The 15,958-nt window shown below is 42.4% G+C and overlaps 1 protein-coding gene across 1 annotated transcript; it reads left to right on the top strand.

Annotated features, from left to right (window-relative positions):
• Positions 1 to 9,792: 9,792 nt before the first annotated feature.
• LOC113839026 (zinc finger and SCAN domain containing protein 4D-like) lies at positions 9,793 to 15,958 on the top strand. The gene is made up of 3 exons (XM_027434489.1): positions 9,793 to 10,188; positions 14,734 to 14,893; positions 14,979 to 15,958. The coding sequence occupies exons 1-3, from the start codon at positions 9,793 to 9,795 to the stop codon at positions 15,956 to 15,958; spliced, it is 1,536 nt and encodes a 511-aa protein (XP_027290290.1).

Genomic DNA, 15,958 nt, shown 5'->3' with positions numbered 1-15,958 from the left:
TAGAGTTCCACCATTTCCACACACAAAATACTTAATCATAGTCCTACACAATTTACTCTACAGACAAGAAACATGAGAATATGTCCCTACAACAATACATGATTCATCAGGGTGAAAAATCCAGGATTGAGGATGGGAAGACCTGAAATAAGAAACCCCATGGTGTGAGGTATGTCAAGAGTATATGTTCACCCCTTTAAATTGTGAAGATTTTGTTTCTGCAGCACAATTTTTTTTTTGATTTTCAAGACAGGGTTTCTCTGTGTAGCTTTGGAGCCTGTCCTGGCACTTGCTTTGAAGACCAGGCTGCCTTCGAAGTCACAGAGACCTGGCCGCTTCTGCCTCCTGAGTTCTGGGATTAAAGGCGTGTGCCACCAACGCACGGCCTGCACCTCAAATTTTAAGGTTTCCCCTTGTCTCCCATTCCAAAGCACCACAGTGTAACCATTTAACAAGAAAATCATTAAAAGTGAATGCCAATGTCTAGGCATTGGTGGCACATATCTTGAATCCCAGCACTCCAGAGGCAGAGCCACGTTGATCTCCGTGAGACCCAAGCCAGACTGGCCTATAGAGCAAGTTCCAGGATAGGCCCCAAAGGAATACAGAGAAAATGGATCTCAAAATATCAAAAAAATTAAGTAAAATGGAGTGACCATCAAGCTGGGGTTCTTAGGATAGCAAAGAGATGTCCATATAGGAAGACAGCAATTCCTATCATTCAGGGTTTTAAAGGTGATATCCTTTATTAGAATGGTTTTCCAGCTGTGTAGCTGCGTTTTAGGACTTTCAACTGAGCACCCAGAAGGCAGAGGTTGGTTTATTTTTAGACAGACTGGTCTACTAGTCTACAGACCTAGTTCCATGACAGCCAGAGCTCTTACACAGAGAAACTCTGCCTCCAACATCCAAAACCAAACAAATGAAAAATAAAATAACAAAAGAAAAAACAAAAAAGGATGGCTACCAAATGATCACACTGTATCTTTGTGATTTCACAGTACTTGTGAGCAGCTTTTCCCATAACTCAAAACAATGACAAAAAACACACAACTCAAGCCACCAAGCAGGGGAATGTTACTATTCTCCAATCTTACCTCTGTCTAGGATGAATTTCAAGGTAATTCCAGGAAGCAATAGGAAAGGATGTGTCTCCAAGCCTCTGCTGTGCTCTGCTCGGACTGAGGTTCTCAGCAAGTTCACTTCCTTTTATGCTGCCTAGCTTCAGAGTCAATCAATGATGCTAATGATTTGAGAATGAGATTAGACCACACTTCCTGTACCTGGGTGTGGCAGTCAGGACTTGATTCCTATTAATCACTAAGTGGAGCAGCAGGGTCTCCAGGGCCAAGACAACCTAAATGCCTAGCAAGAACAAGATCAGCAAGTTGTATGATAATAGATTGATCCAAACTAGAGGGGAAACGGTAAACTAACATGCTAGCTAGGGATGGAAAAGCCCCTTTCCCCTCTGCTTGAACTGCAGATGGAATCCTAGCCCAGGCCCAGCTCAGCATCTTTATGTAAATCTTGATGATGCCATGGAAGGACTAGACATCCAAAGAAATCATAGTCAGAAACTGTTGTGAAGGGGAACCCTACCACATTAAAAGGAAATATCAATCTTGTCATATACCTACAATGACTTGTTGCCTATAGATCATTGTAAGCTGATTAATATTTTCTCATATCCAGATAGTTTGGAATTTCAATGAACAACATAAACACTTGGCAGTGGAATAATACAGAGAACAAGAGGCACCCAGGAGTTATCTGAACCACAAAGAAGACAGTCTTTATCAAGTTCACCTCTATAGGCATGTAATGTTGCATTATTTTTGGAGTACATGATGTATGAGAGACATGATACAAAGATTGTACTCTGTGGGGTTTATTAAAATGTGTGTCCAAAAAGCAGATTTTCCTGTCTTTTTTCATGACTTTTCTATTTTGGGTTTTTTTGGCTTTTTTTTTCAAATGTGATGTGGATGAGAATGATTTTGCACTAAAATTCTATCATTTCAAACTACTCAGTGTTGGCTCCCACAGCTGTTTAGAACCCATTTTGGTTTTCTGTCTGTTATGTATTTTTGTTGTTGTTGCTGTTCTGTGTTTTACTGTTTATCCCAGTCTGGACTGGAACTCCTATGGAGACTAGCTAGACCTCAAACTCATAAATACTTGCCCTATGTATTGAAGATCTGGGATGACATACCTGTGCCCTTATAGGTTACCTTCTCTAAACATGCTAATTATTATGTTCAATTGTGACACCTGATTTATGGGTTTATTTTTCTCCCCCCATTTCTGTTGTAGTCTATCAAAATAAACTGAACCGAAACAGACAAAGGTCAGTGACTACAATTTATGAAGTTTAGTCTTCCAAAACCACAACACTAAGAATTTTGACTGCTGAAATTTTAAGCTGCTGTACTCCTGGGAGAACAAAAAATTTCACATAGTAGGAAAGACCTGAAACTTGTACAAATGGATTAGCCAAGAGGTGCAAAACTGAATGAAACTTCAATATAAATATTGCATGATTTATCTACACTGATATTCATTCCTATTGTTTATATTGTATATTTTAATAAATTAAATTATTTGTCATCTGAAGAAGTATTTGACTGAAAATGTTTGTTTTCATGAGAATAATAAACATACCAATGAGTGTCACTATTCACTGCCTTCCTGAGAATTTCCAGAGACACCTTCAACCTAACAATTAGAATTGTTAGAGAAAGTCAGTGGCCTTAAATCCCTGCACACACCTTTAATCTAGGCACACACCTTTAATCCCAGCACAGATCTTTCCTCAGAATACTAAGTAAACATATGCAGATGGATCTTTGTGAGCTTGAGCCCAGCCTAGACTGCATAGTGAGTTCCTGTAGCTTATTCTAAAGAGACAGAAAGTCTCTTTAGAGACTTAAAACAACAGTAAGTAGAAAAAGAAAACAGTCTCTTGAAGTAGTGATGTAGCCCTGTAACCCCAAAATTGAAGAGTAGAAGCCACAATATTAGAGTGCAAGGTCATGCACAATTATTTGATGCGTTTGGGTGGATATTTGGCTGTCAGAAATCTAGTTTTACAAAAAAACCCACAAATTTAAAAACCATTCTGAGCCAGGTGTTGGTGGCACACGCCTTTAATCCCAACACTTGAAGGCAGAGGCAGGTTGATCTCTGTGAGTTCGAGGCCAGCCAGGTCTGTAGAGCGAGTGGCAGGATAGGCTGTCTCGAAAAACAAAAGAGAGAGAGAGAGAGAGAGAGAGAGAGAGAGAGAGAGAGAGAGAGAGAGAGAGAGAGAGAGAGAAACATTTGGGCCCTTTGTTGCTGGCACACGCCTTTAATCCCAGCACTCAGGAGGCAGAGGCAGGCGGATCTCTGTGAGTTTGAGACCAGCCTGGTCTACAAGAGCTAGTTCCAGGACATCCTCCAAAGCCACAGAGAAACCCTGTCTTGAAAAACCAAATAAATAAATAAGTAAATAAATAAATAATAATAATAATAATAATAATAATAATAATAATAAACATTGTGAGCTGGGCGGCGGTGGTACACGCCTTTAATCTCGGCACTTGAAAGGCAGAGGCAGGTGGATCTCTCTGAGTTCTAGACCAGCATGATCTACAAGAGCTAATTCTACGACATCCTTCAACGCCACAGAGAAAACCTGTCTCGAAAAAACCAAAAAAAAAAAAAATGTAAACAAGCAAGCTAAGAGTGGGCCTGTTTCCAACTGCCTCTTTTGCCCTGCTGGGAGACAGCCGAAGCCTGGTGACTTAGCACAGGGTATCCCATCCGAGCAGGTCCAGCCCACCCAGAGACTGCTTGCATCCTAGTCCCCTTCTCTGCCCACAGGTCTAGGTGAGAGTGGGCCTGTTTTGGGCCCTCCTCTGGTGCCCTCCTCAGAGCCAGCTGAGGCCTTCGGACTGAGCACAAGTGATGCCATCCCAGCAGATCCTAGCCCAACCCAGAGACTGCCAAGGCTCAGCTTATAGTCCAGCCTCCATAAAAGGGAAGAGGAGATCCATCAGAATATTAGACCTACTAGCTACCACCCGAAACGACATTGGTCTCTTAACCACGAGGAGAGGAAATGACTCCTTCTACACACACTGGAAGAAACGATGGCAAGAAGACAATATAAAAACACATTCAAAAACAGAAAAACCTATGATACAATCAGACTCTAGGGACTCCACATCAGCAAGACCGGAACATCCCAATGCAGATGAAGCAGAAGAGAATGACCTTAAAAACAACTTCATGAAAAAGATAGAGGTCCTCAAAGAGGATATGCAAGCAAACCTTAAAAATATTGAAGAAAAAACAAACCAAAATATAAAAGAAATCAACAAATCTCTTAAAGAAAATCATGAATAAACAATCAAACCAATGTAGGTAAGAATTCAAGACCAGGAAAATGTAATAGATATAATAAAGAAAACACAAACGGAGGCAATGTTGGAATTAGAAAAGCTGCATAAACCATCAGGACTTTCCTATGTTGAAAAATCTCTGCATCCTTGGGATGAAGAAGCCTAGTTAATCATGGTGGCTGATTTTTCTGATGTGTCTGTGGATTCAATTTGCCAGTATTTTATTGAGTATTTTTGCATCAACGTTCATGATGGAGATTGGTATGCAGTTCTGTTTTCTCTGTTGTGTCTTTGTGTGGCTTGGTTCCCTAGGTAATTGTAGCCTTGTAAAAAGAGTTTGGCAATGATCTTGCTGTTCTCATTGCTTTTTTTGGGAGGGGGTGTTGATTGGTTTTTCGAGACAGGGTTTCTCTTTGGCTTTGAAGACTGACCTGCAAATAACTCTTGTACACCAGGCTGGTCTCGAACTCACAGAGATCCACCTGCCTCTGCCTCTGAAGTGCTGGGATTAAAGGCATGCTCCAACAACGCCCGGCAAAACAACGTCATTTCTTTTGGGTGGAGGCTGTTCAAGACAGGGTTTCTCTGTGGTTTTGGAGGCTGTCCTCGAATTCGCTCTGGAGACGAGGCTGGCCTTGAACTCTCAGATATCCACCTGCCTCTGCCTCCTGAGTGCTGGCAGTAAAGGCGTGTGCCACCACCTCCCTATGGAATCTTAATACATATTTGATACTGCATGTCTCTTAGCATTAACTTTTTCTTAAAGAAAGAAGTACAAAGCCTTCCTTCAGCATCTCAGTTTGTGGAACTGGCATGATTTTCCCGAGAAGCTCTATGTTTCATAGGAGTTATGCTGTGATCTGCCCAGAAATTTTCCATGTGTTTCCCTTCAAACTTCTTATGATTCCAAGCACTTATGGAAGAAAACTATGGACAGGATAAAATGAGTTCATTTTTTTCAGTCCTGAAAACCTCTTTCTTAGATAGGCAAATTGTCTCCACATGTTGTCTATGTCTATTTAATACCAAGTACGCTGGGATTACAATCTTGTGGAGCCTTCACTTTCAATGAAATTATGACTTTTAAAATGTAATGCGATTGGTAGCAAGGAAATGAGAGCAGACTCTGACTGACAGGTGAGAACTGCAGAACACAACTTTACATAAATCGATCCAAAACTGGAAAATGCTTTATGTTTGTGAACTCCAGATCTTATCAGGAAGAAGGGAATGAAAGTTAATTAATACCATGATCTTGGAAAAGGTATTCTTGGGTACAGACTGATCTATTTGTTGGAATAATAAATGCCTCACAGCCGGCTCCACTGGGCAGTCTTCTTTATTCCTCTCTAGGTGGTTTGAGGGCATTTGGTACAGTAGACATCCTTGCCCAGTGGGGGACTTATTTTTCTTTTGTGAAGATCTTGGATGGGGGGAAGGGCCCTTAGGAGGTGCAGGTATAAGATTACCATGGGATATAGCCCAGCCTGAGCTACAGAAACTGTTTTTCCCAAAACAAATATAGGTGTGTTTGTGTGTGTGTGTGTGTGTGTGTGTGTGTGTGTGACTGTGTGTGTGTGACTGTGTGTGTGTGTGTGTGTGATGTGTGTGTGTGACTGTGTGTGTGTGCGTGTGTGTGTGTGTGTGTGTGTGTGTGTGTGAGTGAGTGTGTGACTGTGTGTGTGTGTGTGACTGTGTGTGTGTGCGTGTGTGTGTGTGTGTGTGAGTGTGTGTGTGTGAGTGAGTGTGTGACTGTGTGTGTGTGTGTGAGTGTGTGAGTGAGTGTGTGACTGTGTGTGTGTGCGTGTGTGCGTGTGTGAGTGAGTGTGTGACTCTGTGTGTGTGTGTGTGTGTGTGACTGTGTGTGTGTGTGTGAGTGTGTGACTGTTTGTGTGTGTGACTGTGTGTGTGTGTGTGTGAGTGTGTGAGTGAGTGTGTGACTGTGTGTGTGCGTGTGTGCGTGTGTGTGTGTGTGACTCTGTGTGTGTGTGTGTGTGTGTGACTGTGTGTGTGTGTGTGAGTGTGTGACTGTTTGTGTGTGTGACTGTGTGTGTGTGTGTGTGAGTGTGTGACTGTGTGTGACTGTGTGTGTGAGTGTGTGACTGTTTGTGTGTGTGACTGTGTGTGTGTGTGTGTGAGTGTGTGACTGTGTGTGACTGTGTGTGTGACTGTGTGTGTGTGTGTGTGAGTGTGTGACTGTGTGTGACTGTGTGTGTGTGTGTGTGTGTGTGTGTGTGTGTGTGTGTGACTGTGTGTGTGTGTGTGAGTGTGTGTGTGTGTGTGTTTGTGTGACTGTGTGTGTGTGTGTGTGACTGTGTGTGTGTGTGAGTGTGTGTGTGTGTGTGGTGTGTGTGTGTGTGTTTGAGTGTGTGTGTGTGTGTGTGACTGTGTGTGTGTGAATGTGTTTGTGTGGGTGATGTGTGTGTGTGTGTGTGAGTGTGTGTGTGTGTGTGTGTGTGTGTGTGTGTGTGAGTGTGTGTGTGTGTGTGTGTGTGTGTGTGTGTGTGTGTGAGTGTGTGTGTGTGTGTGTGTGTGTGATGTGTGTGTGTGATGTGTGTGTGTGTGTGTGTGTGTGTGTGTGTGTGAGTGTGTGTGTGTGTGTGATGTGTGTGTGTGTGTGTGTGTGTGTGTGTGTGTGTGTGTGTGTGTGTGTGTGTGTGTGTGTGTGTGTGTGTGTGTGTGTGTGTGAGTGTGTGTGTGTGTGTGTGTGTGTGTGTGGTGAGTGTGTGTGTGTGTGTGTGTGTGTGTGTGTGTGTGTGTGTGTGGGTTGGGGGTTCTGTGTGTTAAAATAGAAAATACTCCTCCCACGCATAAATGGAAGAGATGCGCAGGTGTGGCTGGACTGCAATTAGCAAGCTGTCTTAGGGTGACTATTTCACCTGCCTGTCTAGAAAGCAGACCTTCAGGACCCCTTCCATGGAGCCAGAGACAGCAGCAAGGGAGGCCCTAAGCAGATCAGTCAGGCAAACAACAGGCAGCTACAAACCTCACCCCCGACTGTGGCCCCCCACGAGGACCCCGGAATGTCTGGAAAACACCTACCAAGGAGCCTTCAGCCCCAGCTCGGGGACCTGCTTGTCTAGCTGGTATGTAATTGCACCAAATGGGTGGAGGGCTGAGGGTGGTCAAAAGCACCTTGAGGTATTTCATGTTGATGTCACGGTGTAGATTTCCCCCATAATACCACGCTAAGTGCAGGAGTGGATGAGACAGACAAAAAAAATCCTTCAATGAATAAAAGCGAACCAATCGCACTGCTCTGGGATGAACGTCCGTCCATCCATGCAGGATTTCGGTATGTACTTCCCACATATTGGACTGTGATTTTTTTCGCTTATACATGCTGGGTATCTGCGAAATGCTTCCGACTATCCCATTTTCCTGTCTTCTCTTCATTTTCAACAGTTTTTTTTTTTTTATTGATTAACACGTTTATTGTTAGAAGCTAATTTTCTGTAACAGCAGAGATGATCCCTAGGGTTTCCCCAGTGTTTCATTTTTCTTTTAAATTTTAAACCTCCAGACAAAATCAACATTTAAAAACTTTAAACCGGCCCCCACACACGTTTATTAGCCTTCAACTAAAGAGAATCAAAATTAGAACATAGCAAAAATATACAGAAGGGTGCTACATTTTATGTTTAAAAAAAAAAGTAGATTCCATGATATCGTGGATTGTCACATTTTACAACAGCAAAAATAAACAGCAGGGAGTTTCAGCATCACATTTTCAACAGTTTTTTTTTCCCCAAAATTCACATAAATGAGGCCCAGTGCCAAATGCAGCTTGCACTAAAACCAGCTGTCAATGCTAGATGCAGCCCTATATGGTTTCTGACCTTAGGTAAGTCTTTTCTCGGGTTTAAATTCAATGCTATTTGTAGAAGTGAGGATGCTTAGAATTTCTTTGGCCCTACACTGTGTTTTGGGGTTAGCAACTGATTCTAAAGCAGAGATCTAGGGCCCAGTATGTAGTAAGCACATGCCTTCTACTAAGCTGTGTTCTTATCCCTAAATGTGCCTCCAGTACATCTGGAAGACAGAAAAAGCCCACTCAGAGTGAGCATTCACAACCTTGAAAAGTATGCCAAAGCTGTTGTTGTTATTCTCACACCGAAATTCTAAAAGTGAAATTCTCTTTGTGCTAAAGGGACACCAAAACCAAAATATGAACATACCGATTTAAATAAAAAGAAAAGAAAATCCCCTACATAAAAGGTTAGTACAAGACATAAGCGGACCCAAGTATTCTTGTGGAAAAGGTCTATAATCCTGGGTCAGGCTGGCCTAGATAGGGAATTCCAGGTCAGTTAGGAGTACAGAGAGAGACACCGTCTCAGAAAAAAGATCAACACAGCATTTTTCCCACTGAATGAAAGCTGGAATCCTAACTCAGCTCCAGCTCATTGTCTCTGATGCTTTCATGGAAGGAGAACACATCCTAGCCAAGCATAGTAAGTCGCTGTAGTGAAATGGACAGTACCACACCGAGAGGGAACATCGAGACCGGCATTTGTGTGCCATGACTTCTGATCCTGTGTTCTCACATAGAGCTCAGAGGTGTCTGAAGCAAAGCATAGAAAAGACAGAGGCTGAACAGAGCTCATCTCTGTAGGAAGACAGGCTTGTGTATTATTGGGTGAAAACATATGATCTTTAGTAGATAATGACGTGGGAACTAGATGTGGCCAGATAATGAGATGTTAGCTGTGTAGTGTTTGTCTTGTGTTTGGGCCTCTCTCTCTCTCTCTCTCTGTGTGTGTGTGTGTGTGTGTGTGTGTGTGTGTGTGTGTGTGTTTGTGTGTGTGCTAGCGCTTTTGCAAAAGGGTGTCTTGTTGCCTAGGGTGCTCACAAACTCACTAAGTAGGTAAGAATGACCTGCATTAAAATCCTATGCCTCTATCTCTTCTTGCTGTGGTTCCCTAACTGTCTCAGTATTTCAGACATCATTGGTGACCTATGAATTTGATGTCGCTGGTCATTTGCTTTTCATAGTTTTCTGCCAGAACAATTGCTCTATGGCACAATAGAATGGGAGACAAGGATCAGACTAAAAGTTGATAGTCAGCCACGATAACTTTAACTTTTGCAGGGGAAACAGGAAACTCTGAGCTGCTGCGTCATTACCACCAGATTTTTCTCCCTCTTGATTCAGGTATTGTTCCACTTTATATCAACTCGTTGTTATGTTCTATGGAAGTAAATACTAGGATCAAGTCTTTACTGGCAGGAAATGAGGAAACCATCTGTAAGAGAACTCCCAGTTGATTTTCCTACTTTAATTATGTATCTCTCCTCTTTTTAATTTATAGCTTTTATAGTTACAACAATTGTTTAAATAGACCTTCAAGTCATAAGACAGATAATTGACTGACAAATTTGAATCTTTCTAAGGATCCTCACCAGAATGGCTTCACAGCTCAGAGAATCCTTTCAGCCTGAGTTACCAGCAAATGAGCTTGAACTAGACAATCTTGAGTTTATTCCAACCCAGAGGTCATCTGTGCAGTGGGAAGAAGACATCTCTAACTCCCCAATTGCTCAGCTCCATCTTCCCCCAAATGACAATGGCCCCTGTGCAAAGCAGGAACTGCAAACCCTCTGGGAGATGTTCAACTCCTGGTTGCAGCCAGAAAAGCAGAGCAAGGAGCAGATGATTTCTCAGCTGGTTTTGGAGCAATTTCTCAAAATTGGGCGCTGCAAGAACAAGTTTGTCGTGAAAGAGAAATGGGAATCAAGTAGCAGAAACATGGGGAGATTCATGGACAGTCTGACTGATGAGTGCTTGCAGCCTCCTGTGATGGTGAGTGGAGTGAGGGATGACTTAGTTGCGGGGAGACTGTCATTCATATTTGGGAATCAATAAGGAGAAGTTGTTCTTAGTGAGAATTATTTGTTATTTTATTTTTATTTATTTTTGTCATTTTATTTATTTATTTTGTTTTAGTGAAATTGTTCTCCCTTTCCAGAGTTGTTGCAAGGAAGATTATCCGTTGCTCCAGCTCAGCACAAATGATGCAGAAACAATGGATCAATTGTTTGAGGGTCATAATTATGTTTAATTTAAATTGAGATAGAGATTGAAGGGTTAACATTTGAAAAGAGCCATTAAGGCTTTAGAGGAGATGCTGAGGATCTTTGTCATGGCTTAATCAGGGAGGTGCCCATATGGTATGTCATCTTTACAATTGTGTTGGAAATCTGACTAAAAGGTTAACTCCTAGAACTTGCCCATGTTTCGAGGATATGGAAGGAAGAAAAAGGATTGAAGGGGCTACTTGGCTTTTCAAGTTTGTTATTACATGTCAGAAGATACCCTTTCTAAAATACTTGGGTGGCACATTGGATATTAGGATATTAGGATTAGGATAGAAAAATTTCTATCTTTTTCTTTCCTTTTTTTCTTTTTTTTCCTTCACAGTGTTTCCCAGTAGCTATTGAGCTTGTCCTGGAACTCACTCTATAGAGCAGGCTAAAATGGAACTCACAAAGATCCACCTGCCTAAGCCTCCCAAGTGCTGGAATTAAAGTCTGTGTCACCATTGTCTTGCCCAGAGTAGGATTCCTGATGTTGAAACATAGCTCTCACGTGTATACACAATACCAACATACCAGTAGGAGATGCCTTGATGAATAATGACAGTTTAGTGTAAAATATAAAATCAAGAGACTCATAATACATGTGCAATTGTATGGACAATTACTCTTCTTTCAAAGTCTAGATTTGCCTAATTCTATCACTGACAGAAGTGGTCTAGGGGGAGAAAAGTTTCAATACCCTCACACATATTACAATATGTCATTGTGCAAATCACTTTGTGATTTATTGATTGATTGATTGATTGATTGATTGATTTTCAATATCAGTATGTTTGGTCAGTTTTTCTTTAGTTAATTAGTTTTTAAGGTTTAATTTTTTTCCCAATTTGAGGCATGGATTCATAGTATAGCCCTGGCTGGCCCTCTGTACTGAAGTGCTGGATAAAAGGTGTCCATAAATATACCCTCCTATTTCTTTGCATTTTTTACTCTGGAGACAGGTTCAAATTTCACAGTTTATTTTATTCCAAAGTTTGTCACACCTACACTTTGTTTTTAATTTGGAATTTTCTTATTGCAACTGATGTCCAAGTAAACTGATGCCCTAATATCCACTCATGTTCTTAAGAGCAGAGACAATGTGCAAGTTGTTGAGATTAAGTATGTGTTAGTCTAGTTTCAGACAGGCATTAGTTCTGTTAAGAACTCAATAGTAAATAAAAAACAACAAAAAACATTTCAAAGATTTCTTTTTAAGGGCATCTTTGGTCAAGGGTGATTGTCTATGGCTAGTAGTCAATGGGAGTGACAACAAATTATAGATACTGGGAAAAAAAGCCCATTCACACAGCAAAATGAGGTGACAGGTAGCTAGGGAGAGACTACTGACAGACTAATGGTTGGAGATAGGGGATCAGAAAGCCTCAGGTACCTGAGAATGACAATGGCTAAGAACATGAGGTTCAAAGACAGAAATAACAATTGCCAGTCTGAGTCTAGGATGCCAATATGTAAGGTACTCCACAATTACAGTTCAGTTTCTGAGGATTCCAAATCGAAAGTGACATTTACCTCTTACTAATCTCACTGAACAAGAGTCAAGACCTTTTGTAATATTTTTTGTGTCAAATTCAGCATGCTGTTTTTTTCTGTTCAACAGGGTTATCTCCCTAAAACTGGCTATAAGAAAATTGCAGTGAACACAGGAGAGAGTCGGGTTTATGTACCTTAACAAACATACAGACTAGAGGGAATCCAAGGGTTGGGAGATTTTTGTTTATGTAGATTTTGTCTGAACATTTCAAAATGATTTGCCACAGCATCTTATCAGGGTGGAGGTCAAGATACAGCCAGAGTATGAGCTGAAGACCTTGTAAAATTTCAGAAAATGGGTCAAGATACAGTTAAATTCAAGGTTTATCGAAAACAGCCATAGAATTCTTTTTGACCTCGTATATCATGGCATCTAATCTTAAAATGGAATCACACCAGTCCGTTGTCCTGATCTGCAGGGCATCAACCTGGGGCAAGAGAGTCAGGGATAGGGAATGGGGACAAGAGACGCAGAAAGAACGACCACAAGACAGGATTCTGATCAAGTGGCAAACTTTACTTTTCTCAGGCTAGCTTATATAGTCAGGATATGGGGAGGGGAAGAATGGGTTGTTTGTGCACCAGGTGTTAGTGTAGGCAGGATATTAGGAAGCCACAAAGAGGATGTTTGGCTGGCTAAATAGTTCATGAGTAAGAGGTCCAGGAAGAGTTGCCTAGGTGACTGAGCCTGTGGGTGGAGGACTGGGTCAGGTTGTTTCTTTTCTTGAGCTGAGGTTCTAAGAAGCTGCTATGTAATGGTTAACTATGTGGCCTGCCAAGCATGGCCTAGGACCTCATGCCAAGCTCTGAGATTTGGCTCCCAACAGTCCATCATTCACCAGAGGCTGGAGGCTAAAGCAGCAGCTTTCTCTGGAGTAGCATTGCCATGACCCAGAGAATCATAATATAAGGGTCCTGGGGCAAATGAAGGATTGAAAATAAAGACTTACAATTTGATGAGAAACTGTGAAATTCAAGCCATGGAGACATTTTTCAAAGACTGACTTTATTAGAACAGGAAGACATATCTAACCAAGGGAGTAAGAGCATCTCTAGAAATTTGATACCACCTAGTGAATTCTGGGCCAAGCATTATACATTTTCCTTGGGATTCACCCACTCTTTCTGAAGGGACCTAGGCAGCCTTGGTTGCTTTACCCTAAGACATCCATTTGGTAATAGTTTAAATATATTTGGTGTGATGTATAGGGTGGGAGACAATCCCTGGAAGAATGAGCAGCTTTTCTTTTTCTTTTTTTTTTTTTTTGTTTTTTTTTTTTGATTTTTTGAGTCAGGGTTTCTCTATGGCTTTGGAGGCTATCCAAGAGCTAGCTCGTTTTTTTTATTTATATTAATTTTTTCCAACTTTTAAAATTTGAATTAGAGACAGGATTGTTTTACATGACAATCCCAGTTCCCTTCTCCCACCCGTCCTCCCCTACCCCCCATCTAAAACCTTATCTGTTCCATATCTTTTCTGCTCCCCGTGGATGGTGAGGCCTTCCATAGGGGGGGTCATCAGAGTCTGTCATATCCTTTGGGATAGGGCCTAGGCCCACCCCCGTGTGTCTTGGCTCAGGGAGTATTCCTCTATGTGGAATGGGCTCCCAAAGTCCACACCTATGCTAGGGATAAATACTGGGCTTCTACAGGAGGTCCGGTAGATTTCTGAGGTTTCCTCACAGAAACCCATGCTCCTGGGGTCTGGATCAGTCCCATGCTGGTATTCCAGCTATCAGACTGGGGAGCAAGAGTTCCCGGATGTTCAGGTCATCTGTTTCTGTGGGTTTCACCAGCCCTGTCTGGACCTCTGTGCTCTTCACTGGTCCATCTATGCATCTGGGTTCCAGTTCAGTTAGGTGATTAGTTGTGGGTGTCTGCTTCTCCTTCCACCAGCTGCTGGATGAAGGCTATAGGATGGCATATAAGACAGTCATCAATCTCATAATCAGGGGAGGGCATTTAAGGGAGCCTCTCTTCCGTTGCTGAGATAGTTAGCTGGTGTCATCTTTGTAGCTCTCCAGACATTTCCCTAGTGCCTGATTTCTCTATAAACCAAAAATGTCTCCCTCTATTATGATATCTCCATTCTTGTTATCGTGTATTCTTCCCATGACTCCAACTTTTTGCTCCCTCATGTCCTCTGCATCCCTCTTCTTCTCCCCTTCTCATTCTCTTAGCTCCCTCCCCCTCTTCCCATGCTCCCAATTTGCTCAGCAGATCTTGAACCTCTCCCCTTCTCCAGGGGACCATGTATGTCTCTCTTAGGCATAAGCTGGAGCTAGCTCTTATAGACCAGGCTGGTCTTGAACTCATAGAGTTCCACCTGCATCTGCCTCCCGAGTGCTGGAATTAAAGGGATGGGCCACCACCCAGCAAGCAGACATTCTTTAAGGGGACAGTCCCTGTTTGCAGATTGTCCTAATTTCATATGATCCTCCATCAATGTACTGACCAATTTGAGGAAAATATTTTGCCCAGAGCTGTAGGATCTTAACTTTGTTTCTTCCCTAGGGACAGTGACATACCATTTGCAAACATAGTGGTAATAAGTACTTTAGGAAACAGAACATGCAGGTGCCAGGATAACATCATTAGAGATGAGGGATACACATATGAGCTAACCCATGGTCCAGTGATCCCATGAAATCAATCTCATGTAGGTTTTCTCTCATCCACAGATTCATTGTTAATGGTCATCTGGCTTTGTTTCCAGGTTCATGTCTCCATGAAGGGACAGGAAGCCCTCTTTCCTGAGAACATGTCCTTAAAAGAAGTCATCAAGCTTTTGAAAGAACAACAATCATTAAGAGCTGCAACACAGCAGAATGTAGGGACACCCTTGCAGCTCCCACAAGATGCATTATTGGTAACAGGTAAGTAGGGTTCCTGGACATAAAAGGGATGTTATATGAGGATATCCTTTCATGGGCACAGTTTCATTGTCTCTTATTTCCACAGGTTATAAAAACAGTGAGGATGGTGAAAATGCTTTCTTGAAAGGTAGGGAAGTAAATAGTGGTGTGAGTAGTCCTGGAAATGGGATGGACTCTCTTCTCTTTACTGAGACAGGGCAGTATTCTGAGTCTGAACAGGGAGGTGTTTCTTATGGAGCTCCTCTGGATCTCAGCAGAGCCGGTCAAGGCACCTCCAGGTACCAGGCAGAGTCCCTGAGGGCACCTTCTTATGAACATATCCCTATGGGGGTACAACCAGTATATCTTTCGTGGACATCCCAGTCTGAAGACACTGCAGATGGCCACAACATAGTCTTGAACACTGCTAATGTTAATGGCTGTATTAGCAATCTCAAAACTGAGAGAGACTCCCTTCTCTTTATCCAGAGAGAGCAGGATTCTGAGCCCAAAGAGGGAGGTGACTTTTATGGACTTCTCTGCGACTCTGGAAGAGCAATTTGGGGCACATCCAGCTCCCAGGAATTGTCCTTAACATCCCATTCTTATGAACATATCCCTATCGAGGCACCAGGGTTCCTCTCGAGGCCAGAGCAGCCTACCTGTGAGCCTGTTCCTCTTTGGCAGAGTCAGGAGGCAAATTCTATATGTGAAGGTCACCAGGAAATACCCCATAGGTGTCTCAAACCATACAAATGTGAAGAATGTCCCAGGGCCTTTAAATATCCCTGTAACCTCTCAGTCCACCAGAAAAGACACAGAGTAGAGAGGTCATTTTTCTGTATCAATGGTGAGACAGGTTTCTATCAAGGCTCAGACATCCGAGATCCTGAGACTGTATCCAAGCCAGAGAAGCCTTTCATATGCAGCACGTGTGGAAGATCCTTCAGTCACAAGACCAATCTGCAGGCCCATGAGAGGATTCACACAGGGGAGAAGCCCTACACCTGCTCCGTGTGTAACAGTCGCTTCCGCCAGTCGTCCACCTACCACCGGCACCTGAGGAATTACCACAAATCAGACTGA

The sequence above is a fragment of the Cricetulus griseus genome, chromosome 9, assembly GCF_003668045.3.
Source record: "Cricetulus griseus strain 17A/GY chromosome 9, alternate assembly CriGri-PICRH-1.0, whole genome shotgun sequence".
NCBI lineage: Eukaryota > Metazoa > Chordata > Mammalia > Rodentia > Cricetidae > Cricetulus > Cricetulus griseus.
This window is presented reverse-complemented; position numbering and strand designations above follow the sequence as displayed.

What these genes read in the sequence shown, in the direction of transcription:
- LOC113839026 (XM_027434489.1), top strand. Translation starts at nt 9,793, where the DNA reads ATGGCTTCACAGCTCAGAGAATCCTTTCAGCCTGAGTTACCAGCAAAT. An exon ending in GCTTGCAGCCTCCTGTGATG is followed by an intron (nt 10,189 to 14,733) that starts GTGAGTGGAGTG and finishes CTTTGTTTCCAG; the next exon opens with GTTCATGTCTCCATGAAGGG. An exon ending in AGATGCATTATTGGTAACAG is followed by an intron (nt 14,894 to 14,978) that starts GTAAGTAGGGTT and finishes TTATTTCCACAG; the next exon opens with GTTATAAAAACAGTGAGGAT.